The sequence below is a fragment of the Culex quinquefasciatus genome, chromosome 2 (assembly GCF_015732765.1).
Source record: "Culex quinquefasciatus strain JHB chromosome 2, VPISU_Cqui_1.0_pri_paternal, whole genome shotgun sequence".
Classification (NCBI taxonomy): Eukaryota; Metazoa; Arthropoda; class Insecta; order Diptera; family Culicidae; genus Culex; species Culex quinquefasciatus.
The window spans coordinates 29,485,063-29,512,631 of record NC_051862.1 but is presented as its reverse complement, the minus strand read 5'-3'; the positions used below and the strand labels follow the sequence as shown (position 1 = coordinate 29,512,631).

At 37.2% G+C, this 27,569-nt stretch overlaps 1 protein-coding gene across 1 annotated transcript; it reads left to right on the top strand.

Moving 5' to 3' along the window:
• Positions 1–84: 84 nt before the first annotated feature.
• On the top strand, positions 85–22,945 carry LOC6052299 (zinc finger protein 436). Its single transcript, XM_038254783.1, has 2 exons — positions 85–601; positions 21,354–22,945. The coding sequence occupies exons 1-2, from the start codon at positions 443–445 to the stop codon at positions 22,893–22,895; spliced, it is 1,701 nt and encodes a 566-aa protein (XP_038110711.1). The 5' UTR covers positions 85–442; the 3' UTR covers positions 22,896–22,945.
• The last annotated feature ends 4,624 nt before the right edge of the window (positions 22,946–27,569 follow it).

Sequence of the window (27,569 nt, the reverse complement as noted above, 5' to 3'; positions counted from 1 at the left end):
TCTCTTTCCACACGCTCTCTCGCATGCTGGCGGCGACCGTATCTCGATCGAAGCAGCCTGCTGTTCTTGCATCGTCTTCACGGGGACCACGTTCTTCACTTCAGTTCTAATCGCCGCACGGGACGGACGTGTGCTCTGTCGAGGCAACCCAAGCCGGGCACGTGTTTTGTGAATCAGACCTTTTTTATTCCGTCTTTTGTGTGTATAAGTGTGTTCCGATCGTAGTGTGTGCGCAGCATCCCACACACATCTCAATCTGTGTGTGTCAACAATAACAATAAACAAAACCGAGAGAAGAAAAAAAACAGAAACAGTGCGTGAGCCCGCGTGATGCCGTCGTCGTCGGTCGCCGACTACTAGATTAGCGATTACCAATACCAACAGCAAGAGGATTAGTAAGAGGCCCGCTGGGTCTTCTGGAACGGAGAAAGAGAGATTAAAAATGCTCAGCCTTCCGCGGAACATCGACAATGTCTGCCGGCTTTGTCTGACCGAGTCGGTGGACGGAGCGGACATGCTGCCACTGTTTCCGGTGCGCGGCGGAAACCCCCTCGGACCCAATACGGTCGTGTCCAAGATTCTGCAGTGTACCACGGTTAAGGTGAGGGGCATTTCGTTAATTTACATTTAAAATTGGGGAATTTCCACAAGGTTATTAAGTAAGGGGGTTCGGGTCACTGGTCAGGCAGAACCTTCCAGGTAGAGGGGTTAGACTTCTTCAGCAGTACCAATTCTCTGTCTTTATGTGTGCGAGTTTTGCACACTTTAGGAGCAGATAGAACGTTTGCGATACGGCCAGTGTTACCACATGCTCGTCTGTATCAGAGGGTCCAAAAATCTGTCTTATCTGCACCAAGCATGGCGAATATCTGTACCATTATCTGTACGGTATATTTTTTGTAAAAAACGTTTTTTTAAAATGCATTTTGAACAATCTTATGACAACACTAAATGCTGATATGCAGCTCGGAAGGAACGCAAAACTTCATATAAAAAAACACCCAAGAAACGGCCAAGGAAAGATGTTTCTTCGCGTGACGTTCCTTCGCGCGATGTTTGTTAGCAAAATATTCTAGTGAAAAAACTAAAATATTCAGAATTTGTTTATTTTATTGCAACTGAAAGTTATAAATGTATCAATAATTTTGTAATCGATATTATAATATTGAAAATTCCAAATTGCCTTATCATGCCGAATCTCAAAAAACAGAATCTTGAAATTAAAAGGAAGGATTTTGTATTTTGCTTGAAAAGAAGTAAACCAAAGGGAAAATCCATAAACACACAGATTTAAAAGTACAAATATTAAAAATAAAAAAATCTCCGATTAAAAAAATAAAAAGAAATATGTATACAAAAAAATAATTAAAAATAACAAATTCAAAGCTTAAAAATTCTAATAATTAAAAATTAATAAAATTAAAATAATATAATTTAATAATTCATATATTCAAAATCCTTCAAATAAAAAAATATAGTCTAAAAAAAATAAAATTCTAAATAAAAATCTAGAATTTACCCAGATTTAAAATTTAAAAAATTTCAAAGAATTTAGGAAATTAAGAATTTAAGAATTTAAGTATTTAAGAATTTAAGAATTTAAGAATTTAAGAATTTAAGAATTTAAGAATTTAAGAATTTAAGAATTTAAGAATTTAAGAATTTAAGAATTTAAGAATTTAAGAATTTAAGAATTTAAGAATTTAAGAATTTAAGAATTTAAGAATTTAAGAATTTAAGAATTTAAGAATTTAAGAATTTAAGAATTTAAGAATTTAAGAATTTAAGAATTTAAGAATTTAAGAATTTAAGAATTTAAGAATTTAAAATTTAAGAATTTAAGAATTTAAGAATTTAAGAATTTAAGAATTTAAGAATTTAAGAATTTAAGAATTTAAGAATTTAAGAATTTAAGAATTTAAGAATTTAAGAATTTAAGAATTTAAGAATTTAAGAATTTAAGAATTTAAGAATTTAAGAATTTAAGAATTTAAGAATTTAAGAATTTAAGAATTTAAGAATTTAAGAATTTAAGAATTTAAGAATTTAAGAATTTAAGAATTTAAGAATTTAAGAATTTAAGAATTTAAGAATTTAAGAATTTAAGAATTTAAGAATTTAAGAATTTAAGAATTTAAGAATTTAAGAATTTAAGAATTTAAGAATTTAAGAATTTTAGAATCTTAGAATTTTAGAATTTTAGAATTTTAGAATTTTAGAATTTTAGAATTTTAGAATTTAAGAATTTAAGAATTTAAGAATTTAAGAATAATTTAAGTTAGACTGTAATCCATATTCATACAGACTGCAGTCCCGATTGACCTAGTTGACGGTACAAAACATAATTTATAGAAAACTTTCAATAAAATTTACTTTGACCAGATTCCATTTATTAAATAGTTTAACGGTACACATCAACCATCGCTTTTGCACCCAGATTTCTGTTACAGACATTTTAGTATCTTCAAAAATACGGGAACTATCGATATGTTTTTTTATTCATCCCCTAAATTACAGTCTTCAAAGTTATTTACAATAAAGTTTGACCATTTTGACAATCAGATTCTTTCAGGATTGGGTCCGTAAGTTTGACAAATTTGGAATAAGAAGACAACAACTTCTTCGGTTGCTGTGCACCCTTAATGTGACATAATGGCGTTACCTTTCAAGAAACAAATAATAATGTTTTGAAAAATTTGGATTAATTTTTTTAATATTCAGGCAACTACAAGGCGTTAATATAATTTAAAAATATATTCAAATTAAGAAAAAAAATAAACTATATGACTCATTATTTTCTATATGATTCAGTACAACTTTTATTAATTTTTTGAAGTATTTTAGATTTTATGTTACCTGTGTTCTCCTTCATTTCAAAATCATTTTTGAGAAGAATGGGAAATGCTGGAAATTATGTTATAACTTTATTAGAACGAAATGCTATAAATATTTTTTATTAGGTCCTTGTCGGTACTGAAACCTGGTTAGCAATGAGTCTGCTATTGAAAATGCAGTTTTCTTAAAACTAAGAAAAACCTAAAACTACAGAGAATCTTGTGTGTAAATGTTAGTGGGAGGGAGCCAATTACCCGCGGCGTATTAAGAGAGACTCCTAGTTCAAAATATTCTAGCATAAATGATCCATTTTTAAACGTTTCAAAAGTTAAACTAGATTGAATCAATGAAAAGTTCTTAAATGTTGAGATAATTGCAATAACCTAACTATTCAATAATATCATTTTGAGTAAGAATCTGTTTTATCTGAAAATCTGTACAAATCAGTACGGTGACCCAAATATCTGTCATCTGTACGTACAGATTCTGTACTCAGATCTTTGCTGAAAATCTGTACCATGACAGATAAATCTGTACATGTGGCAACGCTGGATACGGCTCGTAACATTTGATGAGGGTCGTTTATAGAGCTCCGAGTTGGGTAGTGTATGGTTACGACGGTGGTGGTATTGGTTCACCCTGATATTTTTAGAGTTTTGTTGCCTGTTGTGGCCGAGATAGAGAACTGCCAACCGGGGAAGCCATGTGGGTTTAATTGGGTTGAGAGTAGGTAGAGAGGGACATTTGGGACACAAAGGGTCTGCCCAACCAACACAAGCAAAGATGAGTTTTGGTTGGAGGAGGTCGCTTGGGATATTGCCAGGCATGTGAAATTGGATGATCTATCCTCCCGGGGGTTGCGAACGATGGCGACGACGATGTGTTGCTATGTAGTCTGGCAATTCGTGCTGAAGTTGATGATTGGGAGATGGTGCGGGTTTTAGAGCGAACGAGCGGTGTGTTCAGGCTGTTCTGGTGAGCTTCAATAATCCCACCGAAAACTCTCGGGTTTCAATTGGGTAGCCTTGAGCGCGTGGAGTGTGTGGAGTAGAGCGTTGAGGGTAGTAGGGATGTCAAGTGGTTTATAATAGGTTCACTAAATTTCACTTTTTTTTCATTTTGTTTAACCCGAGGTTTAACCATAAAAAAGTGCTGTGAAGTAATTCAAAAATCTGTTTTTAAGAAGGGAATTCCGGATCGATTTGGTGTCTTCAGCAAAGTTGTAGGTCGTTGAGCTTCTTAGAAACTTTGGATAAATCGAATCATAGACAACACAAAATTCTAATTTTCAACATTTTCAATTTTGAGTTCCCGGATTTCCTTTAACTAACCAAAGCATTTGTAAAACCTTTCAACTAAGATTTATTAAATAAAAAAAATACAATTTTTAAATATTTCGTTACCGCCGTCTTTGATTCAAACACTTTCGAGTAGTTTAGAGGTCATACTAAAGCTCAACAATCAAAAATAAGACAACGAACAATTTTTTTTCTTGATTCATCACATTTTTCATAATATCAAATTATTCGCTCTACAGCATTGCCTTAGCGTTCTCGATTGCGAGATTCCTACTCGAAACTAGGTGTCCGAAGGCTTGATTGTTCAGGCAATTGCAAACCTCTTTTTACACCTAAGCTTCCATCCACCCCGGGATTCGAACTGTCGACCTTTGGATTGTGAGCCCAACTGCCTACCAGCGACTCCATAAAGATTCGCCCCAAGGCAGTATATCATAGGTACTCGCTATTTTGGTTTACTTTAGTGTGAGTGGATCGCTCCGTGCCACGAAACCCAAAACAAAAACAAACGAACAATGGATTGTGCCAGGAAAACCAAAATATAAACAAAGTCAGCTTCCATCGGAGTGACAGAGTCAGAGACAGCCATTTTGACAACCACACCACTACACACTCAATCGCGAGTACCTTAGGTAGAATGCCGTGGATTCGCCCATTTCTGTGCCAAATAATGACAGATTTTGCCAGATTTTTCACTTTAAGCCAATTTTGAAAAACTTCTTGATTAAAATGAACGAATTTAAGTGAAAATCAAACAAATTAGAAAGTGTTTTTCTTAAAGAAAAGGTAAATTTAACATTTCTGAAACATAAAATCAGTTAAACCATCTGGATCCTATTTTTTTTAATGATTTCAGATCCACCCTCCATCCAAAATTGTTAGATTTTTCCAGATTTTTAATCGATTATTGGCCAGATTTTTCAAATATTGACCTAGTAACCCTGTCCGCAACGGTGACTTAGCAGTGTGCGCTTCTTTCGTCTTTACGTATTCAACCTGACATTGATATAGAGTTATCTACGTGCGCATGTATTGCGTGTACGTACACGATGGATTTCTAGGTTAAATTTTGTACCCGCCAGCAAAAACAAATGGTATGCTAGTGTGCGTGAGATCGGCCTTAGATAACTCTATTCTGCTTTCGTTCGTTCACACACACACACGAACGCATGAGCGCAACGCAAAGTCACTCACACTGGCATGTGCCTCTCATCACCTCTCTCATTCGCGCAGAGCTCATTCGTTTGTATGCTACCGAAATTTCAATCAATTGGCCCATGCATGCATTCAAATGATTGCTGGCTGTCATCGCCGAAACGAGAAAAAGAGAAAGAGCACGTGTCGTCGTGCCGGCCGGCTGTTTGAGTGTTGAGCTCGGATTTCCAAGTATTGATGAACACTTAATTGAAATCTTATATTCTCGAATTAACGGGATTGAAAAAGCTTCAAAATTAAAATATCAGTACTTCATCTATGACCAATAAAGTTTTTAGGCCCGTGTTCGACAATTACGGTGACCTACGTCGTGTTAGGGTGGTCCAAAAAAAATGAAGTTTTCGTCGATTTTCGAAAAAACACATTTTCAAAATTCCGCGCCATTTCAATCGATTTTAGGTATGTATGACAAAAGGTCGAAAGATCGAATGCCAAAAGGTCGAATGGACAAATGGTCGAAAGTGGACAATAGGTCGAATGGACAAAACGTCGAATGCAATAAAATGTCGATTTTTTAAAACAATATTTTACAAAAATAACTTTTGATGTGAGTCTAAAGGTGGTTCGATCGTAGTAATCGGCGCGCGCGGACGTGAATTTTTTTAGCTATACGTCATGTTTTTTCTATCAATTTTTCTAAGTTTTTTTTTTACTTTTTTGATAATTTCAACTTTGTTCTGTGTAATCAGTGAATTTAAGGAAATGAAAATCTTCCCCTGATCCGGTGGCCATCCATACCGATAATGGCACTAAAGAATTTAGGGTCGTTTCGGTGAAATCTAAAAAAAAGTGTTTTCCACGGCTTGTCGGCAGCGAAAAGGAAGAGTCCGGCCGAATAACCAAAAAAGGGAAATATACAAAGTGTCCATCGGAGAAGACATATTGTGGGACTAGCTTGATGCAGCCCGAATCCAGTGAATAATTGCATCATAAGTGTTGATCATGGCCACAATTCCTAGCAGCAGAAGAAATTTCGAGTGATGACGTTTAATGGTGGTGGTGGTGCACGCAGCCGATCATGCACAACCAGAAGAGCTGCAGAAGCTGGAATTGGAAACTTTGAACAGTTGAACATTCAGGACATAAGTGATGAGATGGTCAAATGGATAGAAGCCCAAGATTTCTGATTTGGTGAGATCTTTCCATTTTGAATTTCAGAAGATTCATTCATTTACACTGACATACAAACATTCCATTTAAGACAATATTTTTATTATTTCAAATGAATTGTTGAATATTTTTTATATTGATCTCTTTGTGATTGGATAATCCAATTTGCTCTCCATCTGCATTGACTATTTCTTAATCCTGATTTTCTGTTCTTGTTTTACTCCTAACATCTATCTCTTTTATGTCCTTGTGAGGGATCATCGATCCATCCGCATTGACACACTATCTTTTCATTTTTCGTCTTGTCTTTCTTCTTATTTTTCATTGTTTATTTTTCACACTTACTACCAGTCTTTGTGAGGGGATACTGAGCTCGATTTGCTCTCCATCCGCAATGACCTTTTCTCATCTTTGATTTTCCTTTTTATCAGTAGTTAGAACCAAAGCCGGGGATTGGGTAGGGAGCATCAGGGCAGTGGACGGTATGCTGTAATGGCGGAGACTGGATGTGGATAGTGGAAGACCAGAACTACGTCACAAGGGGGGGAAATAGTTTATTAATTATACAATTCTAAAGGATTGTCTAATTACTACATCTATTGACCTCTGTCAGTTTCCAGCTGTCTGCCGCGCCCTTTTAGGCCCCCAACAGGGTGCGAGCCCTGTTTTTCAGCTTTGTCAGACTTTTTTTCGGAGTTATTGGAGGTTACTGTCGGAAGGAGATTCTCATCCCCTGAGGACACCGTGAGTGATTTTGCTTGTTCGCGTCCAACCACCCCCTTTTGGCCCTTCATACGGCAGTAATTTGAAGATGCTCCCTTTAAGTCTGAGCCACTGTAATTCTAGGCAACCGCTACATAGGTCATCCTTGTGGCCCTGTTGGTTATCACATCAAATCAAATCAAAAAAATAACTTTTGATGTGAGTCTAAATGCATAAATATTCAAAAGTTTGCATTAATTTCACTCCTATATTCTTGAAAATTTAGAGGACTACTGAATTAAAACATGTCCCCGGATTGCTGGAGACTTTTTGAAAAAGGAGGGGGTGAGGGGGGTTTATCATTAAACATACAAATAAATACGATCGATTTTTTGTATATATTCAGCTATACTTTTTAAGTCAGATATTTCTAAGGATCTAATATGACCATGAAGGATAGATTGAAAAAGGATGGAAAATCTGCTACAATATTTAAGAAGCAAGGCATTTCCATTTTTCGAACTTATTACATTTGAATGAATTGAAAAATCTCTAAAATATCTCAACTATTATTTTATAAAATAGAAAAAAAAACAAAATATTTTAGAAGTAGTATTTAAAAAAAGAATCGCTAATATATGAAAAATTAAAATAAAAATTCACAAAAACATTAGAACTAACAAAAATAAGTTGTCATTAAAAATTAAATAAAAACATAAAAGTCGAAGTTTTTTTTGAGGAACTGCTCATGTTTGAAAGAATGAAAAACCTCACAAGAGTATTATGAAAATCAAGAGCAGGTTGTTTTTTAAATAAAAATTAACTTCCAAATTATTTTAGAAGTCAAACTTTTTTTTGGAAGAACTGTTCTTATTTTAAAGAAAGAAAAACTCACAAAAACATTGCGATAGTCAAAAATAGGTTGTCTTTTTTAATAATATAAACTTCCAAAATATATTATAAGATGAACATTTTTCAGAGAACTGCTCATGTTTGAAAGTAAATTTACACGACAAATAAGAATAAGTTGTTTTAGAAAATGAAATAATAACTGAAAAAATATTTCAGAATTCAAACTTTGTTAAAGAATGCTAATTTTTAAAGAATGAAAAAAATAACAAAAACATTACGACAGTTATAAAAAGGCTGTTCCAAATTAAGTAATTAAAGAAAAAATTGGATTTGTTTGCAAGAATTTTTTTTTCAAGAATATTTTAGACGTTTATAATTATTGATATTTGTTTAACTTTTTCACATTCGTTCTTTTGTCCTTTCGAAGTTTTGTCCATTCAACCTTTTGTCTACTTTTGACCTTTTGTCCATTCGACCTTATGTCTTTCGACCTTTTGTCGCACGTCCCGATTTCAGCTGTATTGGACGCAAATGAAAGATGATTGGTTTGGCTTTTAGAAAAAATAGTTTCGGGATTCAAAATCTGGCCTAACATTTGAAAAAAAAAAAACATTCATGTTCATGTTATTTTCGCCTAACAATGATTTAATAAGTTGTGGGTATCAACTTGTTCCTTGATAATGATTTAAAATCAATTCAAATTTCTAACAAATGATAATCAATCCTTTTCAGCATTCAGAGCCATTCCAGTGTTCAATATCCTGGGGGGAGAGAAAGAGTATTCCTTTTCCGCTTTTGCTCCCAGGATAAATCCCCGGGGCTACGTTTTTGCTGTTGGGAGCTAAAATCAAATTTTGCTTCGTTGTTCATATTGTTGAAGCTATAAAAGCACTCAGTGTTTCAGTAGATGATCCCTAATAAAGATGTTAACTAAATCGTCAAGGCTTTTAGGTTCATCGCGGCTATTTAGATTAATTTACAATGATTTGACGAAAGTTTTATTTTTAATCAACTTCACATTTTTATTAAATTAAATTTAATCATGCTAATAAAAGTTAAGTAAATAATTTCATTTTGTTTGTTAGTCAATTCCAACAACCCCGAGGTCTGTGGTTATCCACATCACTTTTGTGGTTTCCAACATACAGAACCAAACAATTTAAATTTCGCCTAAGGGAGCCGTTGATTCCCATTCCAAGAAATTCGTTCTCGTTTCCAACCGCTCCAAGGGATATCAAAATTCCGTGCAGCTGCCGCCTCTGCTCTCTCTCTGCCCATCATCATCCCTAACCTCATCACCGCACCAACCAAACCCCGGACCCCGAATACCTAAAAATGGTAATCATGGCATACTACGAGCTATTTCAACGGAAGCGGGCATCCCTGTAGCGGTATTGGTAGTAGCGCCAACGCCTACTTTGCCTGTGTGTGTCGGTGTGCCAACCCAGGGCGGCTAGTACTGCGCCGCAGTATTCAGAACGTCGTACCAAAGCACATCTGCCAACCATCAGAACACTCTTGAAAATCGGGGAACCGATCGACAAACCAGACCATACGTGGACGAAGAGTACAGTACCGAGCAGGCAAGGCAAATTGATATTGTACCCTTGTTCGGATGGCCTACGGGTCACCAATACGCCGCTGCCGAGAATGCGCACTACACGTTTCCAACACAAGCTCACAGAGAAGAACCCCGGGTAGAACCCCATTCCGAAGGGTTTCCAAGAGGCACCACGTAATCTCTCAACGAGACCCTTTTTTTGTTGCCTTCGTCCCTTTTCCTTCTTTGAAATGACTCTACCCCGCACCTACTCCGGACCGGACTTCCCTTCAGTTTTGGTCCTGCTCTTAAAATTTCGATCAATGGCATCCCTCTCTCTCTCTCGTCGTCATGTGATGTTTCTTCTCGCAGATCCCAGTAGACCTTGCCATTTGCTGGCTGTTGCTAGGTTGAAATTCATTGGTATTGCTGCCGCCGTGGGTTGCTTGGATCGATATTTGGGACGACACGACCATGATGGTTTTGTGAGGGGGCGCGCGCGCTGAACCCCGTCGAAAGAGGTCATTTCAATTCGCAGACCAGCAAGACGGGGAATGGGGATCGAAGTTTTGCGTCGTAGTCGTTGAGTCGGACCGAACAACCACGATAAGAATGTGAGGGTATTTCATTTGGATGGACGTTCTATATTCAGTGGGGTGCTCGCAGTTGGTGGTGGCGTTCTTTTGGTTGTGTAGGGATGGGCGAGGTATAATTGGGTTGTTGATAATGATTTCTAATTTGATTTTCAGAATTATAAAAAAAAACGTTATCTACATTTTAATGGATCTTTAATTATGAATTGTTTTGTAGATTTGGGGTTGTAGTCTTCAAAATAAATTGCCCATTAAACATAAGGGTGATCTGTTTTGCAGACAGATCGCAAATCGTTCTGGATATTTTCTGGTCTATGAACTCGGTGTACCTCATGCCTCGAGTGCCTTCTTTTTGCAATTTGTTGCATAAACTAGGGGAAATATACCCTTTCTAATCAAATCTTTGTCATATGGAGATTTTGATGCTCGATTTAAGCTCCAAAAATACTTTTTTTGCTATAAACTTACCAGCAACAGCACCGCCTTGAGTACGCACGCAAATGAATGTCATTTACTGGCCAAAAAGATCGAATTTAATGCACTTTTGATCATAATTTCTATTTTGCGAGATCATTTCTCATCATTTTGGTGGCACACACATCCACACGCAAGATGAGAGCTTATCTGATTAACGAAAGTTGTCATCAATATCTTCTCACTTGTCCTAATGTTTTCAAAGCGCTTAAGATATGATATTGCTTCCAACTACCGGCAACGTGCTCTTTTGCTCATTAGTTAGTCACTCACTTGAAAAATAATCCCGAAACAAGTAAATAATTAGCAAGCGCCATAAAAAAAACAAACGCGCCAAGTCTTTTGACGTTTGACTTTTAACGACCCATTCCAATCGAAAGCTGAAGAGAACCGAGCGAGAAGCGAAAGCAAATAAAGAACAAAGGGTGGCCACCAACACCACCAGCAGCAGCGCGCTCTGGTGTGAGCAAGTGATGTCAGGAAAATATTTTTCGTGAGTGTTCGCTTAAAATTGCATCACAATTGGCAGCACTAAGCAGACCCAAAACAGCGCTGGAAGAAAAAAGAACTAAGCTGAAACTTGAATAAATGGGTGTGGCCCAATGCATTCTCGTCTGATTAGAATACATTTAGGATTTTTTTTATTAAAATTCATGTAAATGGAATAGAATAACTTTTAGTAAATGTGAAAATAAACAGAAATGTTCACAAAAAGTCTTTACTCGTTGGTGAACTTGGTTTTAGGATATTTCAAGGAACGCTTCAGATTATCCAGCATCATTCAAATACGACCGCTTATTAGGCTTAAAATGGGTATATTTCCCCTACTACAGTCGAGACTCGATCATCTGAAGGCCTCGCAAAAATTTCACTTCGGGTAATCGAATCACGAAAAAACTTTTTTTTTTCGTTGTCTTATTTTTGATGGTCGAGCTTAAGTGTGATCTACAAACTACTCTAAAATGATTAAGAATTTTTTAATCCAAAATGGCGGAGAAAATGACGATAAGAACATACTGAAATTTTTTTTTTAATTTAAAAGGCAAACAAATATTTAAAGTAGTAAGAAAATAAAAAAAAATTGTGACGATTAGATTATCCGAAGTATTATACAAGCCTTCGGATAATCGAGTCTGGACTGTGTTATGTTATCCATTTAAGGGCTAAAAAGTTCTACATTTCAACACTTGTATCGAGAGTAAACCTTTTCCATTCTCTGAGATTTCGGCCGTTAATTTTTTTTGCTTTGTTTAATCTGACTGAAACATTTTGGGTACCTTCCACATGCCCAAATAAACGTTTTTTCATCACAATATCATTTTCCATAAAAATTGACAGAAATGGTATGTGAAAATTAAAACATGTTTCTTCTCAATGAATTTTTTGATGGATTTGGTGTTTTCTGTTAAAATGTAGGTATAGATAAAAACTAGAAAACCGAAAAAGGGTGCTGATTTTAATATCATTTTTACGCACCAATAAATGCTGGAAGAACACTATTTTATTTTTTTAAATATATTTTAAGATACAGGCAACAAACTTTAACCAAGTTCCCAAGCAACAAACTTTGTCAGACAACAGTATTACCTAACTGGTTGTATAACCGAACGGCCTCGTTACCACAACTTGTTCTGCAACTCATGTGCACTGCACAGTGGTCCGAAACCGAAATCTAGCGTGACAAAATTGATAGCGGCCACACGTTAAGATTTAGAGCTTTGGTGTCTTCGGGACAAATGATCAGGGTCAATAGGGGCATCTTTTGGTATGGTGGCCATTAGGGTGGTCCAAATTTTAGGGTGGTTCAGAATTTTTATTTTGGCGGGATGACAAGATAGCGCTTTGGTGTCTTCGGAAAAGTTGTAGAGAACACCATTCTGAGCAACTTTGCTCAAGAGCATAAAGCTCTATCTTCAAACGGGAAGTTTCTAGAGCCATTTTTGTAATTTAGGTTGAAGTGTTTATGAAAAAATGAGTTTTTTGAATTTATCAACTCAGGCTTGTGTCGTAGCGAGTTGGTGTCTTCTAGACATTTGTAGAGCTTTTTAAAACACACATTTATCTTCCAAGAGAGCAAAAATCGGACCTTTAAAACGAAAGTTATAGCCAAAATACAACGAAAAAGACGCCATTTTGCAATGTGAATAACTCGAAAAGGTGGTGGAGTTTGACCTCGCTCTTAGAAGCATCTGAAAGTACACATTCTAGAGTACATTTGCTGAAAATATCTCGGGGGTCTTTTTTGTTTAACTTATTTAATCTCAATTTGAAAATGAGCATTTTTTAATCGTTTTTGCCCATAACTTTTGATAGAATTGACCAAAATTCATTTTCAAGAATAAAAATGTTCATTTTGACAAGCTCTACAATTGTCTAGAAGGGCTCAAAATGTACAAAATGATCTAGTGGTTGTAAAGAAACAAGTTTTGGCTGAAATATTTCAGGAATCAACAAAATAATTAAATTTATTCCTGAAATATTTCAGCCAAAACTTGTTTCTTCTTTACAACCACTAGATCATTTTGTACATTTTGAGCCCTTCTAGACAATTGTAGAGCTTGTCAAAATGAACATTTTTATTCTTGAAAAATGAATTTTGGTCAATTCTATCAAAAGTTATGGGCAAAAAACGATTAAAAAATGCTCATTTTCAAATTGAGATTAAATAAGTTTAACAAAAAAGACCCCCGAGATATTTTAAGCAAATGTACTCTAGAATGTGTACTTTCAGATGCTTCTAAGAGCGAGGTCAAACTCCACCACCTTTTCGAGTTATTCACATTTCAAAATGGCGTCTTTTTCGTGGTATTTTGGCTATAACTTTCGTTTTAAAGGTCCGATTTTTGCTCTCTTGGAAGATAAATGTGTGTTTTAAAAAGCTCTACAAATGTCTAGAAGACACCAACTCGCTACGACACAAGCCTGAGTTGATAAATTCAAAAAACTCATTTTTTCATAAACACTTCAACCTAAATTACAAAAATGGCTCTAGAAACTTCCCGTTTGAAGATAGAGCTTTATGCTCTTGAGCAAAGTTGCTCAGAATGGTGTTCTCTACAACTTTTCCGAAGACACCAAAGCGCTATCTTGTCATCCCGCCAAAATAAAAATTCTGAACCACCCTAAAATTTGGACCACCCTAATGGCCACCATACCAAAAGATGCCCCTATTGACCCTGATCATTTGTCCCGAAGACACCAAAGCTCTAAATCTTAACGTGTGGCCGCTATCAATTTTGTCACGCTAGATTTCGGTTTCGGACCACTGTGCACTGGAAAAAGTGCAAGTTATCAGAGTAAGTTGAAGAAGTGTAAATGGTAACTTTGCAAAAACTTTAGAAATTCCAGCCCAAAACAGGATTTTTAAGGTACTTTTTTCTCGACCCTCTCCGATTTCAAAAATTTGACGGGCTTTCCGAACAAAATACACTGAAATAAAAAAACACTCCACTTTTATGAGATTTTTTTAATTTTTAAATTTAAAAGTCAAATTTGAAGGTAAGCCCACGGTTTTTTTTTCGTTCAAATTTTTGTGAAAATAGCCTAAGACGTTACAAAAAGACTCACGAAAAATGCAGGATGACAATTTTACATAAAAGTTTCCATATTGACCATTGTCCTAAGTCCATTCCTTGTAAAGTCACAGCGGCTTTAAAAATAAAAATGTCAAAAAAATAAGTTTTTTGATGGTTTTTGGTAATTTCTATATGACAGACTTGATTTTTCAGTCTCGAAAATATTTTTACCGGAAAGCTCGTCCAATTTCCCATAAGTTAGTCTTTAACCACATTTCAATTGGATGTATGGGCTTACAGATATAAGCTAATTTACTATCCAGGTTACTATACTACACTGAAAAAATATTATGTTTTCAATTATGAGCAATGTAATTAGCTTTATCTGTAAGCCCATACATCCAATTGAAATGTGGTTAAAGACAAACTTATGGGAAATCGGACGAGCTTTCCGGTAAAAATATTTTCGAGACTGAAAAATCAAGTCTGTCATATAGAAATTGCCAAACACCATCAAAAAACCTGTTAAAAAAATAAAAATCTCATAAAAGTTTCGGAAAGCCCGTCAAATTTCCTACAAGTTTGTCTTTGACTACTTTTTGATACGAAGCAACGGCTTTGAGATACAGCAATATTTAAATTACGAAATACAAAAATATTGAAAACACTTACGCCCTTCTCAAATGTCATTATCGAGTGTAACTGGCTCCATATACACAAAAATAGCTTATATAAGCGTAGGATAACATGTCTACAAAGTTTTATTGAATTCGGAGAGGGTCGGGTACAACCGACTCCCTATTTGACATTGAATTGCTCTTTAAATAAAATTCTAAAGTGCACTGTTTTTTTTTCTTCAAATAATTGCCACTTTAGGTTACTTTTTTGAAAAAAAGTCCCAGTTTTATATTTAAAATAAAATTGCCAATGCTTGCCCATTTTTGTAAAAAATAGTTTCGAAAGACTCAGAATTTTTTTTTGCCTTTTGTTTTTTGACTATGTTGACACGGCCCTTTTGGTTCCTGAGAGATTAACAAAAAAATAATTTCAAGCTTAAAATTTGATTTTGATTTTTTTGGAATTAAGAATAACATTTCAAAAGGACCAACTATTAAACGTTATGATCAAAAAAGTAGTTTTTCTTATATTCAGCTCTTAGCTACAATTGACGATGTCTCTGAAACAATTAATCCAACTGATTTAAAATTATTGAAAGATTCCGATTTGCACTCGAAAATAATTTCAGAATTTTCAGAATTTTCTACTTAAAAAATTGACCAGCTGATATATTAAAATTTAGGCTAATTTCATTTCAATGAGAGTTGAAAAAAGCTACAATTTACCGGAATTGCTTTCCAATAAACCTACCGGAGAAACTAAACCTGTACAAGCCCTTGTTCTCTTATCTACCTAGCAAATCGTTTCGAGTTTCCTCTTGAACATCACCTAGTCCGGCTGACAGAGCAACAAAGAGCACCCTCTACATCTCTCTACCGGGGTCTTGTTATCGATTTTCCACAAAACTTTACCCAAGCTGATCCAACCCACAGCATCCGTAACACCAACACCAACCAACCAGAGCAAAGTCCCAACTCAGAGAAACTCAACGGAGCTGCAGGGTGTCTTCTTCGCTTTGCCCTTCTCTTATCTGGCTTTGCTTGGGTAGTTTGGTCCTGCCTAATCCCAACGCTCTTCAATCAATCTTCTCTTACCCAAAGGAGGGTCCTTCTTGGTTGGCTCTTGCTGTTCTTGAGGGACGAAAAATCAATAAAAGGAGGTTCGGGTCATGCTGAGTCACGGAAAAGACCAACAAGACCAATTCTGCTAAAAATGACCTTTGATCAAAAAGTTCGGATCGAAGAGGGCGTTGGATTTTCCTCCAAATTAAAAGGACTACTAGGTTTTGAACAGTAATTTGTTCAACTCTCCAGCGCCACCTTCGATCCAAAAAGTTATCACACTGGGTCTCCTCCGGATGTTGCACATCTGCAAAATCCCTAGTACCAGAAGATGACGCAAAACGAGAGAAACGACCACCATCTGCGCAAGACAGTCGTGGCAGAAACCCCCAGGAGGAACAAGTCCTGGTTTCCCTTGGGCCCTCGTTTCTCCAGCCGGGGTGAACAAAGAAGGAGATACGCCAGCCGAAGGTCCCCAAGGGTACCGCCAGTAACCAGAAACAAGTTTGCAAGACAAGGTTGGACGGCTTCAACCCCAGAGGGATAACAGCAACGACTACGAAACTGAAGCTTGGCGGTTTGGGTTCGTTGATGGTGGTGCTAAATTAAGGTAGAACATTCGATGGGGAATGAGAACGAACCCCTCGAAATTTTGTGGGGGTATTAATAGCTCTCAACTGGGTCGTCGGTTGGTTGAGTTGATGGTTGTAGAGAAGTATTACGGTTTGGGGAAATTTTGATGATGAGCGAAGGGTATTGTATTCAAAATACAAAAGAATTAATGATTAGTCTATAAAACTGCTCATATTAACTTCTAGCATTACATTTTCCAATTAGAATGTGCTGAACAGTTCGAAAATACCCATAATTTGAAACTCGTTAAAACCCAACTGAAATATGCTTGACAAAGCTCTGGATACAGAAAGAAGGAAACGTGATGATTGAATTGGACACGTATTGTGAAATGAATATCGGTTTCAAGTATTGAAGCGAAGATTTCATCATCTAGAAGAATAACCGATTTCTTTTTCAAAATAATTTAAAGGTCAATTTTTTTTAAAATAAATACTTTAAAATATTTCAATAAATTTTTGATCTTGGCATGAAACTGACTTGAAAAAATCATGATAATTCACTTAATCGCAAATCGATCGTGACTAAAACTATCGAGATACCGTAAACTGGGGTGACTTTGATAGCCCGGGGTGACATTGATAGAAATTTGATTTGGCCACTATTTTTGATACATTCAATGTAACAGTCACATTTTTGCATATATGTTCGATAATAAGCTTTCCCTTTATGCTTACATACTTAAAATTCTCAAAAATGTTTAAATATTAATTTGATGGGCATTTGTAAAACCTATCAAAGTCACCCCGGGCTATCAAAGTCACCCCAGTTTACGGTATCAAATGATCCAAGCACATACGATATGTCCAATTAATAATCGAAATTTGGTAACGATAACCGATCGTATGACCATAAAATGTTTAAAACAAAGAATCAGAGAAGGGATAATCGCTAAAAAATCTTTTTTGTCCGCGAAAGAGAGAGGAGGCATCAGGGTTGTTAAAATATCAAAATATCAGCTCTCAGCAACTACAATTATCCCGCCTGAATATTCATGCCTCAAATATAACTGCTCTTCTCTCTTCATTGAAACTCTCAGCGCCGAACATAGCCGAACACGTTTTCGTGTTTACCCACTCGCGATTGACATTTTCCTTTTCTCTCTCATTCCCGCTTCCACGTTCATCCTACCACAACAGCGTTTAACCACAAAAGCCGCCACAAAACCAATTACGCAAACGCAGTTTAACGGGACGTCATGCGTGGTCGGCTCCTAATCGCCTTCTCGCGTTCTCTCATTGCAGTTTTCGGAGAGATTGAGAGACTATGCGGTGAGAGGGCATAGTCGAGGAAAAGGGAAAGAGTGATAGAGAGAGAATGACATCGCTGGGAATCACGAGGCATAAGAAGAGATCTCACAAGCTATAGTGACGGCCACTATACTCTCAGATATTTTTGGAGCAGAGATAATCTATTGATAGCTTTTTTATCACTCATTTGCAACACTGGGAGGCATATCACAGAACATCGCTCCCGAACTTAACGAAAAAAATCAATCAATAGAGGTTCCTACGTGCGCATGTATTGCGTGTACGTACACAAAAAAGATTGAGGTTAAATTTTGTCCGGCCAGCAAAATCAGATGGTGCGCTAGTGTGCGTACGCGAAACGTCATAAAGCTCTATTGAAGATTTTTTGTGAATCTCATTTATGTCATTTTGTTTACAAACATTGTTCATTTACGAATAGTGACAAGTCATTTTGACGTGTGACGTTACAAGTACCGGTACGTTACAAGTGTAGTACCGTCAGTGGGGGTGACTATGGGTCAAAAAACAAAAACAATTTAAATAACATCAAAAATCTTTCGTTACTAACGTTACTAACATTTTCCCAAAATATGGTGGATTTTGGTGAACACTACCTTAAATGCCAGTCGTTTGAAAATTGACCCAATCTCACCCCTTAGAGGGGGTGACATTGGGTCAAATGAAACTAAAATGATGCTCAAATACAACGATATGGTAAAAACAAGTCATCCAACAGTGTTTCTTGTTCGAGGGAATCGCATTGACATGCTACAATGTTTGAAGTGGAGATTTTCAAACATTTGGGTAGTTTTCGAGCAATTCCAACAAAAATATTAGAAAAATGATTTTTTGAGAGGTGATTTTTGGCCCAAAACGTACCTCAACTTTAGATAGCTGCCAAAATAACCGGATTTGTTCTAGGAACGAGATTTTTTTTCAGCGAAGTCATCTTAATATGTCCCCTACACAACCCTTTTAACAGAATTCAGTTTCATTGAAAAGATACCTGAGAAATGGTAAAATCCGTAAAAAATCACTTTGACCCAATCTCACCCCCTAGAGCCAATGTCACCCCCACTGACGGTAGTGAAATCCATGTTCCGCCGAATAATCCAGATGATGATTTTTTGAGTTTATTTTGACCCTCGAAATCAAAACAAAAAAAAAAAGCAACGGATCAATCTGAACATTTGTTGGTAATTTCTGAAGGCAAAAATAGGCCGATGGTCAATACTAGAACCACATTCTAATGTTGTTAGTTGATTACATGAATTTTACTAATTATTGAAACAAACTGTTAATCTCTATAAATACTTAAATTTTCACAAAATACCATATTTCTAGAGTAAATTTTCAAAAGTGCAAAATCCTCATTCTGACAAATCTCATATTGATGTTTTGTGTAACATTGTTAAATCCAATTTAAACACGGTTGAGTACTATGCAATTTTGAAAACACATAGAATGATGCTTTTTAAGACTTTTCCTAATTAATTTAATTGATAATTTTTTATAGAAATACTCAAATTTCAGTAATTTTCAATATGGGTATCAGACGATGTTAAAAGTTGTATGATTTTTTTCTGTTAGAATTTTTTAAATTCAAATACTCAAATTTTCCCCATTACCGCATTTTGAGCATGAGCATGAGAGATCACCCATAATTGCCCCTCCGTTGCTGAACAGAACCGTAATATCCTTTCAGCACTACTGGTCATAGGCTTCGACGTTCTAGTGGTGTTTCCCTTATCAACAGCATGTATGAATGCGCTGAAAAGATAAAATACCATGATTGCCAAAACTAGATCAGTTGCGAATAGGTAACAGTCATTGGCCACCAACGGCGCCCGCCATGTCAGTTTGTAGACCTCGAGTTTAAGGGACGGGAATGTTAGTTAGCGCAGGTTGCTACTAGGGCAATTTTCCCCATTACCGCATTTTATGAAAATAATAAAAATTTCATAATTTTCAAAATGGGAACTTTTCACGTAGCATTATGGTTGGACAAACTTGCCTTGTATTTTTCTCAGCCTGCTGTAAAAGGCTTTCTAGTTAGAAATTTACCAACACATTCAAAGTATGTCTACATGGAGCTGCGGGTTTGTTTTTTAATGCAACTTTTGGCTGTTTTTTTACTGAAGGACGTATTAGACTATGACAAACAAACACACAAACTTGCAAACAAACTTTTTGATAGTTTGTTTGCAGAATCGTCAGCCTGCATACATTTGGCACTGTTTGCGAGTTTGGCAAACTGTCAAACACAAAAAATGCGAGTTTGTTTGTTTGTTTGCCATAGTCTAATAGCTTGTTGACCGTCCGATATGTCAGCCACCATATTTCGCAGGGACAGTGACAGTGTTTGCATTAGGATACTGTTACGAGGAGTTCGTAATTTTTGAGTTAATTTTTTTTTTCATTATTTGTTTGCTGGCCTTAAATCGTATTATGTTGTCTGTTTACTTTGTGAGTTTTGATTTTGATGTTCCGTTAAAAAACGGATGAAAAAAGTTCACGATGGTTTCCTCAGCAACCAAAGGTCGTATCATAAACGTAAAAAATATAAAATTGTTGTGATTTTTTCTTGAAAAATTACAAAATTTATTATATTTTTGAAACTTTCTAGCAATTTTAGGGAAAATAAATGAGTGCTGTAAATGAGTGAAAGACCCTATCATTTGCTGATTCTTGCACCAAAATATCAGAGGGTTCAGCGACCGTCGCTCTAGCTTGTGAGTTCTCTTCAGGGGGGCGACATCTATATCTCACTACAGGCAGCTCGCCCGTAGCCAACACAAGCTGTCAACTTCGGCACCAGAACAAAAGGGAAATGTCAACTTCGGCTCCAGCACAAAAGAACAGCTGTTCGTTACGGAACCAAAACAAAGCAACTGCGCACTGTAAAAAAAAGTACAAAACTGCAGGCATAAAATGGAAATAAAGTAATTATTGTTTCTATGTAAAATTCTACCGCAATGTACGTTTAAAAGTTAGTGTATGTTTGTGAGGTGATTTTTTATCATTTTTTTTTTGCAAAATAAACTACTAAAGTTGGGATTATTAAGCACACATCGGGCCGATGACCTCATTTAAAGTTGTACTTTTATCACATGAAACGTTTAACTTAACTACTATGTAATTTGACTTTTACTGAAGGAATTCTTATAACAAAAATGGAATTATTAAAAAAAGAAATATTTTTGTTTTCACTGTGCGCAGTTTGCGAGCGTTATCAATCTCAATCACCCAAGATGGCTGCCGTTAGCATCCCCCTGGTTCTCTTCTTCTATCTTGTGCTTGCTATCAAGTGCATTCTCTTTCTATCACTCCTTCTCTTTATCTCGTTCACCTTCCCTCTCCGAAGATTCTTTTGTTTTCTCTGAAAATGCAACACTCATTTTGAGTGCAACTCGGTAAAATAATTAATTCACTTTACTTTGAATATATTTTTATTTTAATAAAAATGTCTGAAAACCTTTCCAAACAGAAAAGGCAATCTAATACATACAATACATATGCATACACTTTTGCCTACTTTAAAATTGAAAATCCTACACAAAATACTCTTAAGAATGTCGTTTGAACGTGCATGAAATACGATAAAATCAAGCAGCACTAAATTCACTAACATGCGTTTTCCCCCTCCCCCTTTTCCAGATCGAACACTTTGACGGCGCCCCGGCCACAATCTGCGAGTACTGCAGCACGCGCCTGGACGACTGGCAAGCGTTCCGCGAGCAGGTCATGGGCACGGACGAATACCTGCGCAACTCCCAGCGAAACCAGTCCCAACTCCAGGTGGCCGCCCACGAATCGTCGATCGGCGAGCCGGATTACGGCCAGGAGGACAACACGATGACGGTGCTGGTGGAGAATCTGGACGGTGGCGAGAATGAGGAGGAGGAGGGGGAGAGTTATTTGATCGGGGAGGAGTTGTCGGCGGAGGACGTAATGCGGCAGGACGAGTACTACGAGATGATGGAGGCGCCTCAGGAACCGGCGGAATCGTTGGTGCAGCAGATGAACACGAAGAGTGGCATTCGGGTGCCGAAGTGGTCCAAGGAGTTCGGGGCCAAGTTGAACTCGCTGCTGCACGTGGTCGGTGGGGATCGGCCGCATCAGTGCAAACTGTGTCGGAAGCGGTTCTTGAGGAGACCGCACTGTAGAAGACACGTGGCCCAGGCGCATGCCGGTGAGATTGACGACGTTGTGCTGCCGAAGAACTGGGAGTTGATGGCTGGGAGAAGGTTTGCCTTGAGTAAGGCGCCGATTCAGCCGTTGATTGAGCCGGTTCCGCCGCCACCGGGAGCGCGCGAGGAACAGTACGAACCCACAATCTACCGGCCACATCAGTGCGAAATTTGTCGCAAGTGCTTCAAGCGGCCGCAGCATCTGCGCCGCCACAAGACGTCTCACCTGCAGATCGAGATTGACCGGTCGGAGATCATGGCCGGAATCGAGGCGCAGCAAAAGGCCACCCAGCAGCTGATGAAGCTGACCAATGGTGGTGACGCCGTCCACGACGAAGATGAAGACGACGTTATTGCCCTGTCCGACGACGAGTACGACGAGGGCCTTAACGGAACCGCCCACCACCCAGAAGACGAAGACATGGGCGAGGAAATCTCCCCGGAAGAGTTCAACGGTCTGCAGCAGTTCCTCGGCGACGACGAAGGCGGTTACGACGGGGACGAATCCGCGAACCACCAAGCCGCCGGCAACAAACGCCTCCGCCTCTCCGACATTGCCCACATGTACTACGACGAGTCCGACAGCGGAAGCCAGCAATCCGAGCAATCCACCTCCCTCCTCACCAAGCAAGGAACCGCCCGGAAGCGTGCACCCCCGATGGAAAAGATCCCCGGAGAACGACCCTACCAGTGCACCCTCTGTTCGAAACTCTTCAAGCGCTCCGACCACCTCAAGTCCCACATGAAGGTGCACTCCTCGGAAACGGAGTACTCCTGCCAGCACTGCCAGAAGGGCTTCCGCTACCGGCAGAACTTCCTTATTCACCTCAAAAATCGCACCTGCTTCGAGAGACGCGGAAAGGGACGGAGGTTGGCACCGGCGCCGCCACCGCCACCGGCAGGGATGCCGAAGCTGCAGCCCAAACCGAAGGCCGGTGGGATTACGGTGAAGCAGTTTGACGGGAACGGGACGGTGCGGCACAAGTACGGGGTTTTGCTGGGGGACTGAAGAGTTGGAGAAGTGTGCCATTTTTTTTAGTTGTAAATAGAGAGAAAAAAGAGTCTTAGGTTAAGATTAAAGCGTAGAGATAGCAAAAGAATGCCAAGTGAAAGGAACAAAATTCGAATACTAGCTTAAGTTGAAACACTCATTTTAAACTGTTCTGAAGTGAATACGTAAATATAATATATTTTATTGCCTAAGGATGAAAGTACGAATAAACTGAATCTAATGTTTGAAAATTAAAACTAAGCTTGTTTTTTTAAATTTTATTTTATTAAACTACGGAGATTTAATGTTTGAAGAGATTCTCATATTTCAGTATTATTACTTCAACCTTCGACGAGAGCATCTACGAGCCATCTACAATTTCAAGTATAAACTAAAGTGAATTTCAATAACTGCTGGTGTGTGTCTTGGATGAAATCGATCAGGTTGGCTTTTGAATACTTTCCCGCTAGATGGCGAGCGGACAAATGAATGTTTGAAAATTTGTTTTTTAGGTTTCGCGAATAAAAATTTTTCGATTCCAGTTTTCTAGAAAAAAAAAACAACAAGAAAAAAATGAGATTTTGAGATAAATCTTTGTTTTTTATTTCAATTTGCTAAGTATAACATGCGAATGTTTCAATCAGGGCTGTGGAGTCGGAGTCGGAGTCGGTGGAGTCGGATCTTTTTGGGAAGCCTGGAGTCGGAGTCGTAGAAACTCGAACAGCTGGAGTCGGAGTCGGAGCCGGAGTCGGCTAAATTTTATTAGCTGGAGTCCGAGTCGGAGCCGAAAATTCCTGATTACCCGGAATTGGAGTCAGAGTCGGAGTTATCTTATTCAACAAAAATTATGTTTATTTTTTTATTTTTTAGTATTTGCTATAAAACAGATTAATTTACAAAAATTCTTCTTAATTTTAATTTTTTTCAAGTTGCATACGCTGCGTTGCCATTTTATGTTTCTAGAGATCACTAAAGGATAACCTGTTAATCAGCTCTTACCCAAGTACCCAAGTATGTAGTATCATCATAATTAAAAAATAAAAATAAAATAAAAACAATATTGGTTTTGTAGTCAGATATATTTAATTAATTTTTGACTGCATGCTTTTGCCAATATTTATGTACTCTCTAAACTCAAATTTGACCAAATTTAATCTAGTTCTTTCTGAAAAAAGTACACACACAGTCATCTTATACCCCGATAGCGAATATCTAGGTGGTTTTAAGTAAATCAATGTTCAGGAGGTACATCAAAAAATATAAATAATTATCACTATTTATGGAAATCGAAAACAAAAAAAAAAAATTACTGACAGGATAACTCTTCCATCAATTATTCAACGATTATAACAATCTATTATTGCGCGTATTCCCGAAAAAGACACGCGGCATACCAGCCTCGAAACGACGCGCCGCACTGTCGGCAAATGCGCGCTGTCAAATCCCATACTGTGCGTTTTGTTTTTGTTGATCTTCTTCATCGAATTGCATGGCATTGTTGCCGGGTATGTTTTTTATTGCACCAAAAGTGCAGAAAATCGCTGGCAACAATGTCTGCGGCACATTCTGATATGCCGCGTGGCGTGTACCTTCGAAAGAAACGGACAATACTTGGAACTCAACGTGCGCATTTTGTTTATAACTTTGTACAAAAAATTCTGTCTGAGAATGTTGATCCTAAGGAAAACTATTTTGATATTGTTGCAAATTATCGTGGAACAAATCTCAAGATTTCAGGATAGGACAGGATTTCAAAATAAAAAAATATCCGTGACCTTGAAAATATTTATCCTGTGGATTTTTGTTTTTTATCCAATTCTAAGTTTTTCATATATTTTCATGGAGGCGCACGACCATTCATAAAGCTTCGTTTTAGGTGAAGATGCAAGAAGTATCGCGAGCCTCCTTTTAAATATATAAAAAAAAATAAAATTTCGAATAAATCCAAAATTCCGAGGTAAAATATTTTCTAGGTCACGGATATTTGAAAAGGACACCTTAATCGTTCTTACCACGAAGATTTTTTTTAGATACACTGATTTGTAATAATAAACTTCTTTAGCCTTGGCGTGATGTCCATGTGCGTCTTAAAAATTTCAATGGAGCTTTAAAAAATAGTTTCGTTTAAAATTGTTATTTAAAAATACAAGGTGACTATGATAGTCACTGTGCTTCTTATAAATGTCAACTTAAAAGTGAGCAAATTGAATTTATATGTTAAATCAATCATTAAGGCCAGCTTTCTTTTAATGATCATTAAAAAAATAACAATTTAATATTTTAGCTTTTAATCAATTTAATGAAAATTTGAGGTTAAGTAAATAAATCCAAATTTACTTACCAAACTGTTCTTCTGAAATGCCTTCAAAACTGGCGTTTTTTTTATTTCTGCTTCAATAACGTCTAAAACTTAGAACTAGAAACTTTTTTACGGTTGTTTCCACTTAAAGAGTTTTTAAATGATCCTATTTATCAATGTTTTTGAAATAATAGTAAACTAACTTTTGAAATACTTAAACATATGTGGAGTCGGAGTCGGAGTCGGAGCCAACAATTTTTGAAAGCTGGAGTCGGAGTTGGAGTCGGCTAATCCCAGAAAGCCGGAGTCGGAGTCGTAGTCGGAGTCGCTTGAAATATAATTTGAGCGAAAAAAAAACTTTTTTCGGTTCTGCCAACAATTTTTTTCAAAAATTCAAGAGATTTTTGAATCAACACCAAACATGCTGATTTTAAATTTTTTTTAGCTGATTGCACTTAAATTTCTATTAAAATTTTGATATTTTTAGAAAAAAAAATTGTTTGCCCACTGATTTTTCAGGCCACTCGATAAAAAAAATATGGAAAAGATCAGAAAATTTTAGAATAGTTTTGCCTCCCTCATCTGAATGAGGAAAGGCTATAAAATCGCTCGAAAAATGAACTTCTTTATTCAACCTCGTAGACCCACCTTCACGTATACCTATCGATTCAGAATCAAATTCTGAACTAATATCTGTGCGTGTGGTTTTTGTAAGAACGTTGAAGATCTGACAATCCTGTCGAAAGTTATTTATACACTTTTTAGAGGCCGGGTCTCACATATTTTGATGAAAACATTGTCCGGTTCTACCATGCGACCTATCGTTGGATGGGTAATCAAGAGATCTTTCCAAAGAGTCCAAATGATTGGAAATCTGACAACCCTATCAAAGGTTATAAGTACTTTGGTGTTTTTAATACAATTTTTTTAGACCGGATCTCAGATATTTTGATAAAAATAAGTGTTATTTATACTCTTTTTAGAGGCTCTGTAGTGTATTCACTTTATGAATGTGAGGAAGGCACGACCCACCTAAAGGTGGATTAAGCAACGTTAGCATTGAAAGTTCGACTATTAGTTGCTGAGAAATTAGCATTATAAAATGGGGGCTGTTTGGGAGAAACTTTCAAAACTTTGGTTTTGCCTTCCTCACTGAGGTAAGGTTATAATCCTGCTCTAAAAATGAATTTTGTATGAAAACGTCGTAGACCCACCTTCATGTATACATATCGACTCAGAATCGAAAATTGAACAAATGTCTGTGTGTACGTGTGTGTGTGTATATGTGTGTGTGTATGTATGTATGTGACCAACAAACTAGCTCATGTTTCTTGGCACTGGCTGAACCGATTTGACCCGAACTTGTTGCATTCGACTTGGTTTAGGGTCCCATAGATCGAGTTTTATACAGATTGAAGTTTCGATAAGTAGTTCAAAAGTTATGTATAAAAATGTGTTTTCACATACATCCGGATCTCACTTAAATGTATGTAAACTATGTCCGGGTTCATCATCCAGCCCATCGTTGGTTAGGTTATCAAAAGAACTTTCCAACGAGTCGAAAACATTGAAGATTTGGCAATCCTGTCTCGAGATATGCCCACTTAAGTGATATTGATGTACTTTTTGGAAGCCGGATCTCACTTAAATGGATCTTAAAAATAGATGAAATTTTTGTACAATTCCATCATATCAGCCATTGTTGGTAATAAGTGAGGAAGGCTCCAACCACATAGGTGGATTAAGTTAGTTTTTCTTTTATCCTCTGCAATAAATTAAAGCTACCGGAGGTCCAGTCTTCAATGTTAATTGTGTAGTGAATGAGTGTGGTAGAGAAGAGTGAGAGAGAGAGAGAGAGTTAGCGAAATAAGAGAGATCAGGTCAGCCGAGAGAGAAGTTGAAGATTTATGTGTGAGCAAACAAGAAATAAATCAGTCGTGTGTTTTGCTTTGGCCAGAAAAGACGCGTTTGTGTTTCTTATCCGAAACGGAAGATTTTCCGAAAATTTGGAGTGAATACCGCTCAAGTCACGACAATGGCGCAATCAGCGCTCCCTCCGCGATACTTTATCAAGATATTAATAAGTTTTGTTGTTCTTAGTGATTTTAGTGATTATTTTTATTCAAAGTTTGGCTGTTGTGAAGTGTTTGCAAACCATGATGGCGTCGGCGTCCTCTGTTGAAGGCAGAGCACAGATAGCTGCAGCGGTGAAATTTTTGTTGTTTGATTGATGGTAACTTTGTCGTGTTTTCCGGCATTCGATCGTAAATATTTTGGTGTAGAAAGAAACGTCATGGCTGCAGTCGGCCGCGGTGTCCCGTTTGATTGGTTTCACACACACAAAGAAACGCCGTGGCTGCAGCGTTTTCGTTCGATTTTTCCCCGCTAAGGTA